Below are 20,136 nucleotides of genomic sequence, written 5' to 3'. Positions count from 1 at the left end.
AATATCTCAGATTCGAAGGGCAGCCTTAGCATCTTCCACAGCTTTCTTTGCCGGCCATTTCTTCCAGTTTTCAACACAGGTGCTGCCCCCATTATGCATTTGTCGCGTGAATCTACTAATGTCATTTTCAGTCGGACTTTGGTGCACTTAAACTCCTCGGTTAGAGCAGAGATTAGTTGCTGCAGTATTCCTTTACCATAAAGTGCCACTCTGCTGAGGCAGCGTGGAACTCCCAACCATTTCCTGACGTATGAACTAATTAAAACTTCCAGCTTCTCAACTGTTGTCAAGGAAACCTCGCACACAGTCAGTGGCGACAGCAGTCTTGACAGTAGACCAAACTGAAAGCACCAGCGTTTCAATTTGCCTGGTAAAGCGCTGCTGTCTATGCTCTTCAACCCTTCCACTGCTTGTTGTCTAACTTCTCCCACATGAACTGTCCCTTTTAGATCCCTGTCGTACCATCTCCCTAGACTTTTCACTGGCTTCACGGACACTGTTGGTATTGCATCACCATTAATGTAGAACCTTTTATCTACTACTTTACCTTTCATTATAGGGAGATACTCCTTGATTTAGTGGGCTTGAATTAGTGCAGGCTACTGTTGTAGTCATTGCTGTCACGTCATCCATGTATGCTTGAATTGGTGGTAGTCGCATTCCAGAATCCAAGCGCTCTCCTACCACTACCCATTTTGATGGCCTTATAATTACTTCCATTGCCATGGTAAAAGCCAGTGGTACATTCTGCCATTATTCCATGTAGTGCTGAATTCTGAAGTTGAAAAACTAATTTGCAAATCTCCAAAGTAGGCTTTCACTAAATTTGTTATTGTCATCGGTAGTCTGAAAAAATCAAATGCTGCCCAAAGAAATTCATGTGGCACTGAACCATATGCCTTAGCCAAATCCTGGAATGTCACATGGAGCTCCTTCCTCTCCTTTTTTGCTGATTGAATTTGTTGCCAGATTACGCTGATGTGTTCTAAGCATCCTGGGAAACCTGGAATGCCTGTTTTTTGTACTGAAGTGTCAATGAAGCAGTTCTTTAATAGGTAGGTTGACAATCTCTGAGCAGTAATGCTGAAGAAAATCTTGCCTTCTACGTTTAATAGGGAAATAGGACAAAACTGATTGATGCTTGTAGAATCTTTTTCTTTTGGTATAAAGACTCCAGCTGCTCGGGATAAAACCTACTTTTCTCATGCCACTTTCATCAATTTTCACAGGATTCGTAGAACTCCAGAACCACTCTTGTACACTCTGTATGGAACTCCATTAGGCTCTGGAGATGATGATGCCCTTGCTATTGTCACAGCTTGCTATACTTCTTTCCACTTGGGTGCACAGTCCTCCATTTGGTATTCAGTTGGATTGATAGGTGGGATGTCTGAAGGAACTGACATAGGCTTCTGCCTTTTTGAATCTGTATGTTTCCTCCAAATATCTCTCTAGCTCAAACTTAGATGATTTTAGTGTGCCATTTCTCACTGGTGAATGTCTCTTTACAAATTTGAATGGATCTTTATAAAATCTTTATTATGGTAAACTAGGCATCCAATTTAAAGTTCATCCAAAATGTAAGCTTAACATGCATTTTCTGAACCCGAATGACTGACAGACTAGGCTGAATCAGTTTACTAACAACACGAATTTGAAAAATGGCAAATTGCAAAATAGGGTTTCAATGAGAACTTGTATAGCCTTTTGAAGGTGCACATGCAAGGTTTTACTAAACTGGGAATTGCAAGTTCCTTTGGGAGGGATGGAGGCTATAAAATTTGCATGCCAAATTATTTACATGATCTCCTTCCAATCCTTGTTACAAATATATACAGATTAAACATATTTTCCCAATTTCTTTCTGAAAATAGTGTTGGATATGCTGAATAAGTATACATAATCTGGGCCATTAGTTTCAGAATTTGGATGATCTGAATTCTGGGTTCAGCATTTCAAAATGAGATAACTTGTAAAACATTTCAGAGAGTATTTCACTTTTTATACATCAGATAATATGTGAATTCAAATTTAATTGATAGAAATGTTCCATACATTTACATTGATAATTGGAATAGATTATAATAAACATTGGCAGTTCTTGATTGTTTTTTATTGTTTCTGCACATTAGTGGGTGTACAGGAGGGGAGGTCACCCCAAAAGGGGTCTCTGTCATGCAGGCTGTAAACACCACTCTTCTTTGTCATTAATGTCTGTTGAAGCATTGTCTTGAAATGGAAAATACCATTTTGTGTGTACTGAGATGTGCATTTTGTGCATTTTTCCAATAAGGTGAATAGGATGTGGTCAGGAAACCATATTTTTTTTTAAATCTCTTGTAATTGATGCTATCTAGAGCATATCTGGGGACTTACCCCTAGCAAGCTAGATATATACTGTATCTGAGTGGAATCTGTAAAAAAAAAAAAAAAAAAAAAGAAAAAAGAAAAAGAAAAAGAAAAAAAGTAGTCAAAGGGACTATTAAAGAACCAAAAATATCCTAAATCTCTTTTCCTTCAAAAGGAAACTATTTTTTTTTTTTTTTTTTTTATGTTTGTAGTCTAATCTTTACCTTAAAGCGGTATACAGTACCTTCAATCATTCAAAGAAAGGCACACATCAATTATATGCATTCATTTATTAAGAATATGTAGTGACTATTACAGAATTAATAACCGCTACAGATTTTTGGAGTTCATCAAAGCTTCCTGGATGGTGCTCATTTGCAAAGTCTATGCTCCCTGTCAAAATACAATTAATATACAAATGCCCTTTTTTGTGAAATTTGCTAATCAATGTGCATCTAACAATCTGCATAATCAAAAATGGGATTTTAATATATATTAGCACCAATGAGGATAAAAAATGATGGGCCTAACTTCCCAAAATCAGATGCTCTATAAATCCCACTAATTGCAGACCAATCCAGTGAGAGACAGCTCATTTGTATGTACAGTACCTGGGACATTCATTTTCCACAGCATTGATTGATACATATTCAAACATGATGGAGTAGGCATGTCAAAAAATATTAAAAGATCATTTTTTTGAGAGATGTTTTCCATAAAATTTGAGAATTTGAAAAGGGGCACGTCTGAGATTCAACCACAAATAAGTAGTCTTTAAAGTGGCGGTTCGAAATTATATATATATATATATATATATATATATATATATATATATATATATATAATATATATTTGATATTAAACATTATCATTATGGGGCCAATGTAAGAATAGGTGCAGTGCAAACAATTATTTTGCGATCATGATAAATGAGTGGCACCTGTGCAGCGGACTATTTAGCAGCTGCACTTACAGCCCAGAGGTGAGGAGAGTTGAGTTAAGAGTACAGAGAGCAGTAGGTGCTATATGAGAGCAGCATGAAATTGAGTTATTTGGAAAAGCCTCAGCCAACATCAGTTATGCTGCCAAAGAGGCCATTTGGTCCCCTACAGTGGAGAAAGTCAATGCTGTCAGTGTAAACCTGGAGGACAGTCAACCAGGTGATGAAAAAGTGGCAGGACCTGCGGCGGTAAAAAGAGAAACTTGCAAAATGCAGCAGGAACAGGAGGAGGGCCGCTGACACCACTGGAGAGGCAAGAGGAGAGGACAATCCATCCCAAAGTGACCCTGTGTTTGAATATGCAGGGACTTCTCAGTCTTGCCCTTCTCCTCCAAAGTTTTCTTGCCTGTCCTCAACAAAAGCTAAGTGTCGCGCATCAGGAAGTGTACCACAGAGGCCATCCTGAGGTCAATGACAGGTATCTGAAGGTGTGTGTGGTTTTACACAGCTCTTAACCATAGTTTGCACCTTGTCAGGAGGTGCAAAGTTTTTGGAGGGTCAGCAATTGCAAGGCAAAATCCTTACATCTCATTATAATGTTTGCACCCGTTTAGTATTCCAGACCCTGCCCCATTCCAAGCTCTTGAAATACATTTCAGTATCATTTAAGTGGTAATTTGATAGCGGGTGCAGAATGCCAGGCGAAAACCATTCTTTACATACGCCACATTTTTAGTGACGGCTTTTGGCAGCAATATGGGTGTTTGAAGCCGTAAATCACTTTGGACGTATCCTTACATTGGCCCCTATATGTTCACTTGGTATCGTACAGTTTATCTTACGAGGTTACTTAACTTCAGCAGTGTCTTTAGTTGCAAAGCTGCTTAGTGGCTGCAAAGAATGTCAGATAAATGAAAAAAAAAATTAAAATGGGAAAATAAAGCATTGAAGGATTGCTTTGCAGATTTCACTCTGCAGGTGAAACGACTAAAGCTGTGCAAGACTATAAAAGAAAGGCTTACAAATAAAGATTTCTTTCATATATACTCGTATCAGATATCCAGCTAAATTTAAAAGGACTAATGTTTGCCTTACGATGTTTTTCATTAAAACCTGTACATTTGGGCCCAAATTAGCAAATAGAAGTGCATGTCAGACTTAATGTTGTTCGTTACAACCACTTCAATGCAAAAAATGCCACAGTATTGGAATGTAGGGAACAGTTTCATTTGGCTGAAAAGAATGAGAACACTCTGGCTATCAAAATATAGTGGTAATCCCAGGAAGACCCATCTTATCTAAAAAACGGTTTGCCTGTCCAGGAAAAGCTAACTGCACCACTGATTGAAATATATTCAAATTGTTCAATTGAGACAGTTGCATTTTGTATTTATTTTTCGCTAGCTTTCTACCTAAAATCAAAATGTTAAAATAGAGTTGATTTTATTACTGTGTATTTGGTAACATTAATAACAAATTATTTCTGAAGAACATCTGTTCAGTTAATCGAACATATTTGAACTTTGACGGCTGACAAAGTCCAGCTCTTCCAACACAACAGCAGACAGAATGCTAGTCTCTGAACTTGAAGAATGGGTTCAATTCTCAGTCACTACCTCGTATTTACTTGTAGAAGCAGATGTAACCAACTTACTTTTCCAGCAAGTTCCTTCCTAATATAGTGACCATATTTAGCACTATCTATCATTATCTAACTGTATTTTTAGTACTGTAAATTAAATGGATACATGGCCATTATATGAAGACACTAAAAGAAAAAAAAAGAAAATTATGTTCTAGTGGAAGCTGAACAATTTACTCAAACTATAGGCAGCTGCACTTCATTTCACATGCAGGACTCACTACCAGACAGGTAGAAGGCTTACAGACAGATACAAATGTAGTGATTAAACTGGTGGTGGGTCCTAAAGCTGTTGAAACTCTTATGTACTTTCTTTATGTAGTTAACAAAGTACCTCACCCGCACCCACACCATTATTAAAATGTAATTACAAATAAATGTATCAAACGGTTTATAACACTTTATTAAAACAGAGTCAAATTATTCTGCTTTACAAATTAGCAAGTTCTCTTTGTGGGTATATAGGAAACTCTGCTTCTGAAAATCTAAATCCGAAATATTTTACACATTGATGCAGCATATATTTTGTTTGATTTTTAAATTTTAAACTGGCCACAAATATGCATTTATATTTCTACTGCAATATTATCTTTAGCTTCTTCCAGAATACTTCATCTTATTTCACTGAGGATTAAAGTGGTTGCAACTAACACAATAAACAGAGGTTATCTAATGAATCTTTATTGTGTACTGATAATTATCCCACTAAACAGAATAGGAGTGATAATTTTAAGACCCAAGAGGACTGTGTAAGACCTCCAGAGCACAAGTAACTTTCTTGCACTGCAACAACCTGCCATGCACTTCTATTTGCCAACTAAGTGTCAAATGTCCAGTCTTAAAGGAAACCTATTTTATAGCAAACACGAATCTTCATTTTAAAACATTTCTTACAAGGTTAAAGAGAGTTGTTTGCCATACTTCAAGAAGTCTGTTCACTTCCTAGGCCATTTCACCTTAGCAGTGTCTTCGACATTAAAGCATTTTATTGGCTGCAAAGCACGTCAGTCAATAGGGTTAAATTTCACTCGCCAGGTGAAATATCCAAGGATCTGACAAAACTACCTTAAAGAAAGGCTTGCAAACAAAGACGTGTTGAATTGTAGTATCAGATTTACTAGAACTCGAATCGAAATCGAATGGAAGTGTACGACAGGTAAGGTATTGCAATTACTTTTATCTACAACCATTTTAAGGAAGTTACACATTTTATGCAAGAAATATCCTTTCAGCACTAAGTAGAATAATCTTGCATTACATATACTCCGTACAGATGTATGTTATTCATTTATTTTATATATCTCTACATAGCTTTCCTAGTCTGGCATATATTCAGTTCCCCTTTCAGTATTACAAGCCTAATCAATTTTATTAATGTTCTAAAACCCATGGTTTCAAGAAAATCTATTTTTTACCCAATAAAAGTATAATATAAAACTGCTTTGCTCCCCTAGAAAAAAAAAGGTAGGCTCTACTAAAACTTAAGATCCTAGTTTTCCCAGATAAGGTTTCCAGAGCAAGTTTAGTTTTGCTGGCAATGTGTTTTAGCGGTCACACAAGACAAAGTAATGTAGTCAAAAATGCAAAGTGTATTTATTTGGACTGTACACATACCAACAGTATGTTCTGATTGTGCTTCATTGCTTGCAGTGTGATTTCTGCAAGATGCCCAATTAGAATTGTATTTGTCTCAAAGTTTTAAAACAAACTTTTTTCAATTTTATTTATTTATTTTTTTTAAAATACTGGAGTATTTATAATTCAGGGCATGCCTTTGTCAGCTCTTAATCCCAAAACTTAAAAAAATTCATAATTTCACGAGTTGTTCCAAAAATGCCATTTCTCCTATTAGTTCTCTTATTTCAATCAGTCTGCAAATTAAAAATAAAATAAAAGGAGCCCGCTTTATGTTCCGTACTGGCTGCCTGTGAAATGTCTCATGCTCTTTGAAGCGGAGCACATCAGTTTTTTCTGTTTAGTCCAGAGGCTCCTGCTTTATCCGGATGACAGAGGGGCCACGCTGTGCCCTCCTGATTTCCCTCCGTAGAACGTATTCGCTAAACTGCGAGGAATCCACTCCCCCACCACAGGAACCCACAATCTCGAACCCTCTCTGCTGCAGCCTCTCGAGAACCTGCAACAAAGCACACACACACACACTTTTATCACTAACATGCATCTAAACATGCTCCACTGGAGCTGCGTTGCTAAAATTACTTAATTCCCAAAGTTAAACATTCAAGGTAAAAAACAGTCAACTAGTCACCACTTTATTAAAAAAAAAAAAAAATAACCATATGCTTGACAATAAAGGTAGCATGGTGTTTAATAGGTTATCTGTGTGTATGTGCAGTTTTATAACACTTGGGTCTTTGTTCACTATATTTTAAAACTGATTAGAATTTTTTTAAACTCAGTGTTCTAAAATCACATTTATATTTTCACCACAACTCCACTTCATTTTTAAATGCATATGATAGTGGGTAAATCACTATTTATTCAAAAGTTTTAAACACTTAATATATCAAAATATAAATTTAGAGATTTAGGAATAATAGATTAAACCTTAAATTATTATTATTATTTTTTTTTAAACATACCTTTGTTTTGTATATTTCAAATCAAAATGTATATGCATTTATAGAGACACACTACTAAAAGTACTACAAAATGATAACACTGTATAAAAAATGTAATTTCTATTTACCTTCTTTAACTCTTATAGCCTTAAGATTTCCATAAACCAAGGCGACAATCTATGACAACTAACCTCATTTTTTTTTTTTTTGTGCAAACAAAGAAGTGAGAATTCTTGCCTGTAGGTGGCTGATTTTCTTTTAATGCTAATTCATATGTTGTAGGATCTGGACTACACGGTTATATATTTGTATATGCAGTGTGTTATGGAGGAAAAAAGAAAGGGATTGAAAAAGTAATACACAAATGATGTTCTAAATTAAGTGTTACCACTCATAAGAAACTTGCATCTTCTCACTGTCTGCACATGACCTCCAGATTCCTCAGCTTTGTAGCCATTATCTCAAGAACGCTGTGAGATCACATTCCTTTAAAAGAGTTCTCCAGGGGCATTGTTTTTCTGTGCCACTTGGCAGCTCAGAAGCTCGGAAGCACTCCGGGCTGGACTGCGTGCCAAACCACAAAGGCCTTTCACTGCTGGCAATTTCCATCTCCTCTCCATTAGCACAGTTATGGAACCCAGTGGCAATTTGTTTTAATAACCAAGCAGGATTATGCACCCCCTCCCCAAGGAAAGTAATGAAATTGTCAATCTGGAAAAAAAAAAGTGAGCGCTTGTCTCCTGAATTAAGGAATGGGCTCAAATCTGGAATCTGTAGTAACTGGGGAGTTTATGACAGCAAGTTTCAGAAAAGAGCACTGGCAAATATGTCCTAGTATATAAAAAATGACATTGCAAGAAAGACTATTAAAGTGTGTTTCAACTGTCAGAGCATTTTTTAATTTTAATTTTAATTTTTTTTTTTTAAGAATATCACTGGAAAATAATTCCTAGACAAGTTACTGCACCCTGTTACAAGCTTAATGTGTCTACATAGGAGGCAGTGTGGTCCAATGGTTAATGAAAAGGGCTTGTAACCAGGAGGTCCCAGGTTTTAATCCCACCTCAGCCACTATCTCATTGTGTGACCCTAAGCAAGTCATTTAACCTCCTTGTGCTCAAATAATAATGTTGAACAATATTTTTATAATGTGATCTCTCTATCCTTCGAAAATTTGGGTGGTGGTGGGGGAGACCTCTTGTCTAAGGCATTAAATAGGTTTGTTCACATTGGAGAAAGATCTAAAACAAAAGCTGCTGTGTAGAGCACTGAAAATGGACAAACAGGGCTCTACACAAAAAAAATTGGATGCCAAATTCAATCATTGGGTGCCAGAGGAAGTTGGCTGCTATCATCTTCAACTGCTTAAAATACAACAACTTGTTTAGACACTGAAGTGATACTAAAATACTAAAATACTAAAATACTAATTCTCACCTGCACAGAGTTGAGGTGGCAGTAGCCATTGAGCGGGAATCGTATGACATGCGTAGAGTCGTGGTTCCAGCCAGCGTTGACAGAGTTGCACATGACGTCACCAATCTCTGGGAAGACCTCCTCAATGAGGGACTTGTCTCCGCTCAGAGTGATTCTCTCGCCAAGGTCTGGTGCCACCCGCACCACCAAGCACTCGCAGGGGCGGGAGAAACGCCCCAGCTCCCGATCCTGCTTCCAGCGCTCCAGCTCTACCAGCATGGGCTGCAGCTGGAAGTACCGCGCCTCTTCATACAGGAGGCTGTAGTCCTGGTGGAACGAGAGGAGAAGGGCCTCAGTACAAACAGGGACTGATCACTCTCACACACACACAGTGTGCCTGCCTTTGAAGCAAGTGAAAAGGGAAATGCATGTTATCTGAGAGGAACTCAACAATTGTAATGCCATAAAACTAGCAATAAACAACCAAGTTGCAGAAAATGACCAAATAATTCCTTTGTTAATTTTACATTAGCATTTTTTCCTTTATTTTCTTTTTATAATTCTGTATAGTTTTTATAATTATTAAATGTAGTAAAAACACATATATGCTAAAACGCACATAACTCGAGAGGATGGTATTACAACAGGGGTGTCCAAAGTTAGTCCTTCCACTCCTGGTCTTTGTTTCAACCCTATTCAAAACAATTTAAGGGAATTAGTTAAACCTCCATCCAGGCGTGAGGTAGTTAATTATCAAATCGTACCTGGAAAAGCTGGAGTGGAATGGCCCTCCAGGACTATGATTGGACACCCCTGTATTACGGTATTTAAGACTCAGATATTAAAGCAACAGCCCTTGACTATCATTGCTCATTATTGTTGCCTCTTTGTACTGTGTGTTGGTGCAAATTCATTTTTAAACACTATCGCAATGGCTTTGTAATTTGAATCCACATTCCCTGGCCATTGATCAGAGGGAAGATTGCTCACCAATGGAACTACTGTGTTTAAAAGAACCTTACAATGTTGTGTAATTAGAAGTCCCTTCTAGCTTCACAGTGGTAGGCAGCAAAATGACTGCTACCCGGGGGATATGCAAGCAGCAACTGTGTTTAAATATATATACACTAGTTTTAATAATCAATCATTTAAAATCTAAATACATTTCTAGAAGCTATTTTTATACCTACTTTAAAGTCATCAGGAATAAGAAGTTTGGAGGTCCTAAGGAAATTTAAAATGTATCTGAACATGTGCCCATCTCTGTCGATGAAGTAGTGTTGTTTGAGACTGTCCAGGACAATAGGCTCTGTGCCATCGAAGAGACGGCCAATTCTGTAGACAAAAAAACAGCGTAGGAGTACCATTTTTTAGCATTAATCGCTCAGAATTAGGACCATCAACATATATTCATTTCTTGTTCTATTTTCTGTCTTATATTTTATCGCTTGCCATATCATATTTAGTATCAGTGAAATATAGTAGCTGCTTAAAATACAGAAACCTCAAATAGGGTTTAAGACAGATGGACTCTTAAAACTAAAATACTACCTATATACAATGACAAAAGACATATACAAGCATACAGACAGACACACACAAGAGCACAGAAAGACAAACAGACCTTGTTAAATGTTAACCAAATGTCGATTGAAAATGTAATTGCATACCTGATATCCACTGATATTACGTTTTGTTAAACTTTACAATATGTAATAATTTCCCATTGTTTACATGTTTTTAATTGAAAATGCAGTTAATCTGATGTAAATGTTAATGGAAAAGTAACAAGGAATAATTGAACATAAATTTAAACTCAATTGCATATCTATTTAATAATTTATGCCACGCAATATAAATCGCTACCGTTATTTTTAATCATATTCGATCATTGTTAATTAAATGTTTATAAATCAGTTATATCAGATCCCTAAACTAGTGTTACCCATTTTCTTTCCATTTAAAAAATAAATAAATAAATAAATAAATTACGTTGTATTGAAAAGTCTAACTAGGCCCCCATCCTAAAATCTCTCTCTCTTTAAATTACAAATACTGCAGATATACCTGCAACCCAGCTGTTGCTTCTGTAGAGAGAAAAGGGTCACACTTTATCTGGATAAAAGAACAGCCGTCTTGTATGCTCTTTTCCAAACTTAGAATAAACATAAAAAAAATTACAAAAATATAATTATATTCATTTTTTAAAAACATTTACAAAGATTGACTTGCTTAAGAAGAGCCTCAAAAATTAAAGGTTATTTATTAGAATACATAAATAAATGCATAAAAAATAATATTAAGAGGTTATGAAGGTAATAGTAAAGATCAAACCATGTATATCAACTAGACTATAGATCTCTACCTGAAGTCAAAATCTATCTAAAATGGTGGAATTAAAGACCTTAAGTGTTTTTAGAATGATGTAGGGCAAGTCATAGTTTTCAGACCAAAAAACAACTTGAACATCGGGCCAGTCTTTTACAACTCTTAGGGTCTCTCTCTGTGTGTGTGTGTGTCTCTCTCTCTCTATGTTTGCAGGCCGGTATGGAGGAGACTTTTTAACACTTAACTTTTTGGGAGAGAGAGCTCAGACCTGGTGTCCTGCCTTTTCTGCACTGCCGCTGGAAACCCAGCACACAGTCGCTACATTGTTGTCAGAAGTGGAGGCGAGGCTGGTATATCCCAGTGAGCACAGCTGGATCAATAATCAGGAAGTGGAAGCTGCATCACACCACCCAGGCACTGCCAAGAACAGGCCATCCCTCAAAACTCAGCACTCAAACAAGAAGGAGACTTGTGAGAGAAGCCACAGAGAGGCCAACAATCACTTTGAAGGCGCTACAGAGTTCAGTGGCTGGGAGCGGTGCACCTGTCAACCATATCAAGAGCTCTACATAACACTGGCCTGTATGGGAGGGTAGCAAGAAAGAAGCCGTTACTCAAAAAGTACCATCTGAAAGCGTCTAGTTTCAGAAAGCAAAGTGACCCATCGATGTGGGAAAAAGCACGTCAAGATAGAGCTTTTTTGCCAGAAAGCAAACCTAACACTGCCCATGCCTCAAGACACACCAACCCTACAGTGAAGTATGGTGGTGGCAGCATCATTTTGTGGGGATGCTTCTCATCAGCAGGGACTGGGCATCTTGTTACAATTGAAGGTCCACAAGCGTCGTCCAACCAACCTGAACAACCTGGAGCAAATCTGCCAAGAAGAATGGGCCAAAATCACTCTGACACTGTGCAAAGCTGGTACATACTTACCCCAAAAGACTTAAAGCTGTTATTGCAGCGAAAGGTGGCTCTACCAAATATTAATGTGTGGGGGTTGAATACTTATGCAAGCAAGCAATTTCAGATTTTTTATTTTTCTTAAAAATATTTCCCAACATAAAACCAATGTCACCTTACAATAATTGATTTAGAGTTTAATTATTTTAAAATAAAATATCGAACAAAACGAAATTTCAATGTACCATTTGTAATTCGGTAATATGAGAGAATTGGTTAGGGGTCTGAATACGTTTGCAAGGCACTGTATATGAGACTGATTTAATGATGCTTTGATTATCAAATATTAATGAAAGTAAGACTAACTTTCATCTTAAATAGCTGTCAGGAATGCAGTTGTATCCTATAGGGAATCTCCCATAGATTCCGTTAGATCGCTAATCAACTAGCAGAAGTGAGGTGTCGCTATTTAAACTTTCTTTTCTGTACTGTTTAGTTAATTCTTCCTTTCTGTATTATTTTAGTTTAGTTGTTACACCTTTAATTTTTCCTTTATTTTTAATAAAACTGTTCCTTTGTATTCACTAGAAACATTGTCTAGTCTTATTATTTCGATAAAGGTCGGGTCCTACATGACTTGAATTCAAAACAAGATATTTTATTATTACAAATTTAAACAAGTCCAAATACACCTTCCATACTACACACCAATATATATATATATATATACACACACATATATACACATATATACACACACACACACACACACAGTGCCTTGAAAAAGTATTCAGCCCCCATCCCTTTTCACATTTAAGAGTATCAGATTCAGAATGTGAAATAGATTAAATCAGGATTTTTTCCCACTGATCTACAAAGCCTTGAGCACCATGTCAAAGCAAAAGAAATTTCAAAAGCTTTCAACAAATTACTAAAAATGAAAAACGGAAATTACAAGATTAAAAAAGTATTCATACCCTTTGTAATTGCAAGCCTAAATTTGCTCAGGTGCATTACCTCAAGTCACACAATTTGTTGATGGACTCCACCTGTGTAAGAAATTAGTGGATCACCTGTTTTAAATTAATCTGTGAGGATAAATACCGCTCTCTGTATGGTCCCACAGTATGGTAGAGACTTGCAAAAGAAAGAATCAAAATGAAGACGAAAGAGCATTCTAAGCAAGTCAGGGATGTGATTACAGAGAAGCACAAATCTGGGGAAGGGTACAAAACCATTTCAAAGGCATCGGGTCAGACATTGGACTAGAAAGGGAAAATTGTAATGTCGGACCTGGTCCGACATAGGACCGCAAAGGGTTAAAGGCTAACATTTAAACACACTTTTGAGAAGGAACATGGTATTTCAAAAAAGGACATCATTTGCTTATGTAATGTTCATCAATATATTGTAGCGTCTCTGGTTCTTTTTGGGACAGAAATGAGACTGCAACCATGAGTAGATGAAGGACATTTATTTTGACAATAGTTGTGGCAGGTTATGGCGTAAAAACAGAATTGAAAAATAAATAAATAAATAAATAAAGAGTAGCTGTCACTTTGCTCCTTATGGCAGCTTATAGTGTAGGAACATCGCCATTTTCACTTGCTTTGCTCCAAGGCTGCAGCATTTTTTATTTTTTTTTTTAAACTGCTCAATTATTAACTCTACGCATGTATGACATGGAAGAAAAGAATTAGAGGCTCCTTGAGTTGCTGATGCAATTTCGGATCCTAGCATATGTGCATCAAATATGTATATTTACGACCGTGAATGAAATCATTATTTATCATAATAAATGTAGAAAGATGCTCTTAATGACATTTGATTGAGATTTAAAGACGACATTTGATTGTGATTTAAAGGCAGACATTTCATACCCAAATAGTAGGTTAGGTCAGGACACTGTTACTGCATAATAATAATAATAATAATAATAATAATAATAATAATAATAATAATACTCTAAAACAAAGAAAAAGTATGAATATTTGTAAAAGTAAGCCAACTGACTCCCAGCACTTGTCATGAACACAAGCTACTACTTTTGTAGTCACTTCAAACTCTGTGTTTATCTGATTGATCGCATGTGTTAAATTCACAGCTGTGTGTCTGGTGTAATTTTCATGTTGCTAACACTGGACTTGAGTTCCCAGTTTTGCTTATGTAATGGCAGATGACTGTTAAAAACGCTTCTTGTGCCATGCCTGCCAATACATAGGTGGTGATGGACATTAAATTACAATCCTGGCTTAAATCCTGTCTAAGCTTTTCCTTTGCACGTTCGTGATCCAGAGTAGTGAATTAGAGGACTGTCTTTTGACACGGTATTCAATAGCATGGAGCAAGATTCACAATCAGATTTTTAAACACAGCTCCCTCTACTATGCTAACAGGGTTGATATCTTGTGTGACAACATCCACTATCAAGGTTGTTATTTCTTTTGCTCTGACATTTTTTGGATCAACTTTTTTCCATAATAAGCTGTCACTGAAGGGGTTGCTTCCTTTTGTTTTTTACTTGTTTTCCCGCTGTCGTGTTTTGTCGGGTGCTGTCTTACTAAACGATCTCGCAGGTTGGCGGTATTGCCACAGAAGTTCATTAAAACTCCACAAACATTTTTTCTTTCCATTTTATTCTTTTGTATAAAAAAAACAAAAAAAAACCCTTCTAAACGTCTCACACCATTATTTTAAATTAAAATCGCCAATTTAACCAGCAAAATCTGATCCTGAAATGCATCCTCTCTAGCTTAGTTTTTTTTTTTTTTTTCTGTCATGCTTACTCTGAAAACGTACGTGCTGCGTTGTGGACACTGAGGTTTTTTAAAATTATTTTAATTATTATTTAAAAAGGAACCAAAGGAAAGGCAAGGAATACGAGTGTAGATTTAAATTTTGCCGGTCCTAATAAACAGTCCTATTAATGAATCCTGATAGATGCGTTTTTTGTTTTTTTTTCCAACCATCGATGCTTACTTTATCCATCGATGGATATTCCAATGATTTGACGTGTCATTCAAGCCCTCATTTAAATACATGCACAGAGTAATTTAAGTTCAAAAACAAGCTTCAGCTTTTTACTGCTAGGATGTATTTTTTAACAAGGGCTGTTGCTATAGGCATGACAATACCAGCCACACCCCTTCCATCAACAAATCATTTTAGAAACCCGCAAAGAAAGCAGTCCTAGACATTTGAACAGCCAGACTGGATGAAGTATGAAACCAGGGTTATCCCTACTGAGGGCTGTCAGAATCAAGGCAAGTCTTGTCATATCTATTGATTTATGTTAAAAAAAAAAAAAAAAAAAAAAAAAATATGTTAATATGAACCATCTAGATACAGCAAAGCGTGCGATGAGCTACCAAAACTGCTGCCGGCTTAGTGTTCAGACTAACAGTAGCTTTTTCATTGTACAAACATCCCCCCAAAAAAAAGGGGGGTTGTCTCTGAGTAAGAACTGAACAAATGAACAAAGTGGAATGTGTGTAATGAGGCCAGTATTAAATATGACCCTTCGTGGTTTCCTTTGTTTGAGATTAACGAAAGTCAAGAACTCCCAAATTCACATGCGTCTTAAACTCCTAAAGGAAATATGCTGGTAGCTTTTGTTTTTTACATGACAAAACATCTAAAAATGAGTACAGAAAAACCTCTGAAGAATGTAAATTAATGTAAACTGAACTAAAAGCACATTACCAAAAAAAAAAAAAAAGCAATGCAGAAAAATCTGACACCAAGAATTAAGGTGAAAAAATATTTGAGATAATTTACAGTTACCGTAAGTACTGAGCACAGCGTAGTCAATGCTACCACTGTGGTTAACTTGCCTAATCCCAATCGACTCGGTTCTTGCAGAGAACAGTGTGCCACAGCTGGAAGTGTCATTACCCCATAGCACCACTGTGCACGTACAGTAAAGCCACACCAATAAACTGAACATGGCAGACAGTGGTAGGACAAAGTCTAGGAAAAAAAAAAAAAAAAAACGCATTGCTATCCATGCTGGATGAAAGCTGTATGCAAAAAACAAATAAAAGATTTATCAAAATGTTTAACAATATAAGAAGCATCTAAATTGTTCCTGATAAAATGCAATAATAGTAAATGCACTAGTTAATAAACAAAAGCAAGGCAAATGGTGTTAGAAAAAAAAAAAAAAACTCTAAAACTGTTTCTATTACAGGATGAGTCAAGCAGAAATCAATAGTTCTAAAGGTCTCAGTAATACCCTGTACTCACTGGCAATACATAAAGATGCCATTTTTGACTGATCTGCTGTTAAACACAGCAGATGGTGTTCATTTATATTTGTTTATTTACACACATTGTATTAAACAGTGTGGAAGGCTGCACAGAAATGGAAACACAGCCTGGCCTGGTCTTGGCAATTTGTCTATACTGCTATTTGGTAATAAATCAAATGTCTGTACATGTAAGTGGGAGGTCAGTTAAACTATAATCCAGTAAGTGACGCAGTCATTTTAGCGTTTATTTATTTTTTATTTAATTTTGAAACACATAATGATGCATGTCGGTGATTTACTTTAGCTTTTTTATTTATATTATTGCAAACAGTTTGGTAACATTTTCATTGAACGTTCCTGCATGTACATTAGCATTGGGGTCTGAATGATGTCTACAGGTCAGTTTTAAATGTGGAACGTGGTTATGAAAAAAATCAAACCGAACTCGGGAGCCTTTTCAGTGTGTTTCTTTTATTTTAGGTCCAATGTTATTAAGATGTATTGAATAAATTCCAAGACGTTTTTTTAAATAGTTACATAATTAAAACATATCAGTAAAACAAACACAGAAATGTTGTAATCGAGTTAAAACAGGAACAAAATGTCACTTATAATTTACAGGAGCAGGTGTATGTGTCTCGGTGAGATACCACAGTGTCAAGAAGGTTTCAAAGGGGGGACTATGCTTGTGTCACCACAGGAAGTAGTGCAATTCAATAACAGAAAAGTATTTGATGGAGTAAAAGCATATTTACCACACTACAGCTTTATCCACTAATTACCACTATATATCCACTAGGTAGTATAGATATATATATATATATAGATATATATATATACTATTCTATATATATTATATAGATATTTAATTTTTTCGTGAAAAGTTACCTCTATTAATAAACTGAAATTGGTTTGATGTCTGGAAAAATCAAATTAAAAAATCAGACAAATCTTAATGAGGGATACAGTAATTAAGTAAAAAGACCCAATAAAGTGGTCACTACCATCTGGCAACAACTGCCTTGGGCAGCAACGCTCAGTGCAATTAAACTGAAGATAGTCATTAGCAGATGTTAGTGATCGTTACAATGACATCTGTCAGAAAAAATAATTAATTAATATATTTTTTTTTTTTTATCAGAATTAACAGAATCAACACAGCAGCTCTTGAGCCTCTATTTTAAAGTTTTATACAGCAAAAAGTAAACAAACCAGATTATGTGCACACACCCTTAGTGATCTCTATGGAAAGCCACCTGGGACAAAAAATGAGTTGTGCTGCTTTAGAGCGAGTCAGAATATCATGGGACTGAAATGTCTCGCTTAAACAGTATCCAGCTTCCTGAAAATGTTGTGTAGTAATTTTTATATATAGACTGTACACACACACACACACACACACACATATATATACACATATATATATATATATATATATATATATATATATATATATATATATATATATATATATTTTTGTTGTGACTTATGTGGAATGTAATAAATGAGAACCTAAACTGAGTTTTTTTTTGTTCCCATTTTCCCATTTTTTTATTTGAATGTTTCAAGTTAAATTTCAGTTCTTGTTTGTTTGTTCAGCTACACAAAAAGGCACAAGTAAACCTCATGTTATTACTTTATGAAAATGTGTCTACGGCCACAGCTTACTGTGAAGAAACGGCAATGGCAAGGAATGAAAAAAAGAAATGCGGGGTCAACTTTATGTAATATTTTATTTTGGTAATAAACAAAACATTTACCTTGAACTGCTATTTGGCATCCTTTGTTTTGTAGTTAATTCACTGGGGTAAAGTAAGTACTACACAACTTATTCTATACTCCTGGGATATTTTTCTATTTTAACGTGCAACATACTGTAAGGTCTTTATGTAAAATAAAAGGCACACACACACACACACACACACATGTCACACCCCTTGCTGCTATGTTGCCCCTGCCTGCGTTCAAAGCAATACAATGGCTTTTATTACTTTTTGAAAAACGAACGAATATCCAAATGAATATTTAAATTATGAGCAAATATCCGAACATGAACATCCTGTGTTCGTCCCAGCACTGATTTTTTTATTTATATAATTACATACTGATTTATATATGTTATATTTAAACATGTTTTTCCAATATTACAACAGCAAGAGAACATTCAAAGAGGACGTTAAATGTTTAAGAGATACAAATGGCAAAATCGTAGATGAAGAAAAAAAAAATAGCAAATATATTAAATGATTACTTTTCACACGTTTTTACAAAGGAAGATACGGACAACATGCCCCACATGTCATCCAGTTCCTATCCAGTTTTAAATAACTTTAGCATAACCGAGGCAGAAGTGTTAAAGGGACTAGGAGCTCTTAAAATAAACAAATCCCCTGGGCCGGATGAGATCCTCCCAATAGTACTCAAAGAAATGAAAGAAGTTATTTACAAACCACTAACCAAGATCAAGCAGCAGTCTCTTGACGCAGGGGTGGTACCGACAGACTGGAAAATTGCAAACGTAATACCGATCCACAAAAAGGGAAACAAAACTGAACCAGGTAACTACAGACCAGTAAGCCTGACTTCTATTATATGCAAACTTATGGAAACTATAATAAGATCCAAAATGGAAAATTACCTATATGGTAACAGGGTCCTGGGAGACAGTCAACATGGTTTTAGGAAAGGGAGATCGTGTCTAACTAACTTGCTTGATTATTTTGAGGATGCAACATCGATAATAGATAATTGCAAAGCATATGACATGGTTTATTTAGATTTCCAGAAAGCTTTTGACAAAGTCCCGCACAAAAGATTAATTCTCAAACTGAACGCAGTTGGAATTCAAGGAAACACATGTACATGGATTAGGGAGTGGTTAACTTGTAGAAAACAGAAAGTACCGATAAAAGGAGAAACCTCAGAATGGAGTGTGGTAACCAGTGGTGTACCACAGGGATCAGTATTAGGTCCTCTGCTATTCCTAATCTACATTAATAATTTAGATTCTGGTATAGTAAGCAAACTTGTTAAATTTGCAGACGACACAAAAATAGGAGTAGTGGCAAACACTTTTGCAGCAGCAAAGGTCATTCAAAATGATCTAGACAAGATTCAGAACTGGGCAGACACATGGCAAATGACATTTAATAGAGAAAAGTGTAAGGTACTGCACGCAGGAAATAAAAATGTACATTATAAATATCATATGGGAGATACTGAAATTGGAGAAGGAATCTATGAAAAAGGCCTAGGAGTTTTTGTTGACTCAGAAATGTCTTCATCTAGACAATGTGGGGAAGCTATAAAAAAGGCTAACAAGATGCTCGGATACATTGTGAAAAGTGTTGAATTTAAATCAAGGGAAGTAATGTTAAAACTGTACAATGCACTAGTGAGACCTCATCTTGAATACTGTGTTCAGTTCTGGTCACCTCGCTATAAAAAAGATATTGCTGCTCTAGAAAGAGTGCAAAGAAGAGCTACCAGAATTATTCCGGGCTTAAAAGGCATATCATATGCAGACAGGCTAAAAGAATTGAATCTGTTCAGTCTTGAACAAAGAAGACTACGCGGCGACCTAATTCAAGCATTCAAAATTCCAAAAAGGTATTGACAATGTCGACCCAAGGGACTTTTTTGACCTGAAAAAAGAAACAAGGACCAGGGGTCACAAATGGAGATTAGACAAAGGGGCATTCAGAACAGAAAATAGGAGGCACTTTTTTA

The 20,136-nt window shown here is 36.0% G+C and overlaps 1 protein-coding gene across 3 annotated transcripts in view; it reads right to left on the bottom strand.

Annotated features, from left to right (window-relative positions):
- Positions 1–5,472: 5,472 nt before the first annotated feature.
- The window catches only part of LOC121313490 (BTB/POZ domain-containing protein KCTD1), a 40,012-nt gene continuing 25,348 nt past the window's right edge, over positions 5,473–20,136 (bottom strand). For all 3 annotated transcript variants that reach the window (XM_041246100.1, XM_041246101.1, XM_041246099.1), the window contains exons 3-5: positions 10,117–10,261; positions 8,948–9,253; positions 5,473–7,065 (exon numbers count right to left, since the gene is read on the bottom strand). In XM_041246100.1, the coding sequence (XP_041102034.1) occupies positions 6,907–7,065; positions 8,948–9,253; positions 10,117–10,261 (610 nt within the window). In that variant the 3' untranslated portion in view covers positions 5,473–6,906. The remainder of the gene's footprint in view (positions 7,066–8,947; positions 9,254–10,116; positions 10,262–20,136) is intronic.

This window comes from Polyodon spathula, chromosome 3 (assembly GCF_017654505.1).
Source record: "Polyodon spathula isolate WHYD16114869_AA chromosome 3, ASM1765450v1, whole genome shotgun sequence".
In the NCBI taxonomy this organism is placed as follows: domain Eukaryota; kingdom Metazoa; phylum Chordata; class Actinopteri; order Acipenseriformes; family Polyodontidae; genus Polyodon; species Polyodon spathula.
Note: the sequence above shows the minus strand (reverse complement) of the source record. Positions and strands in the feature narration are given on the sequence as shown.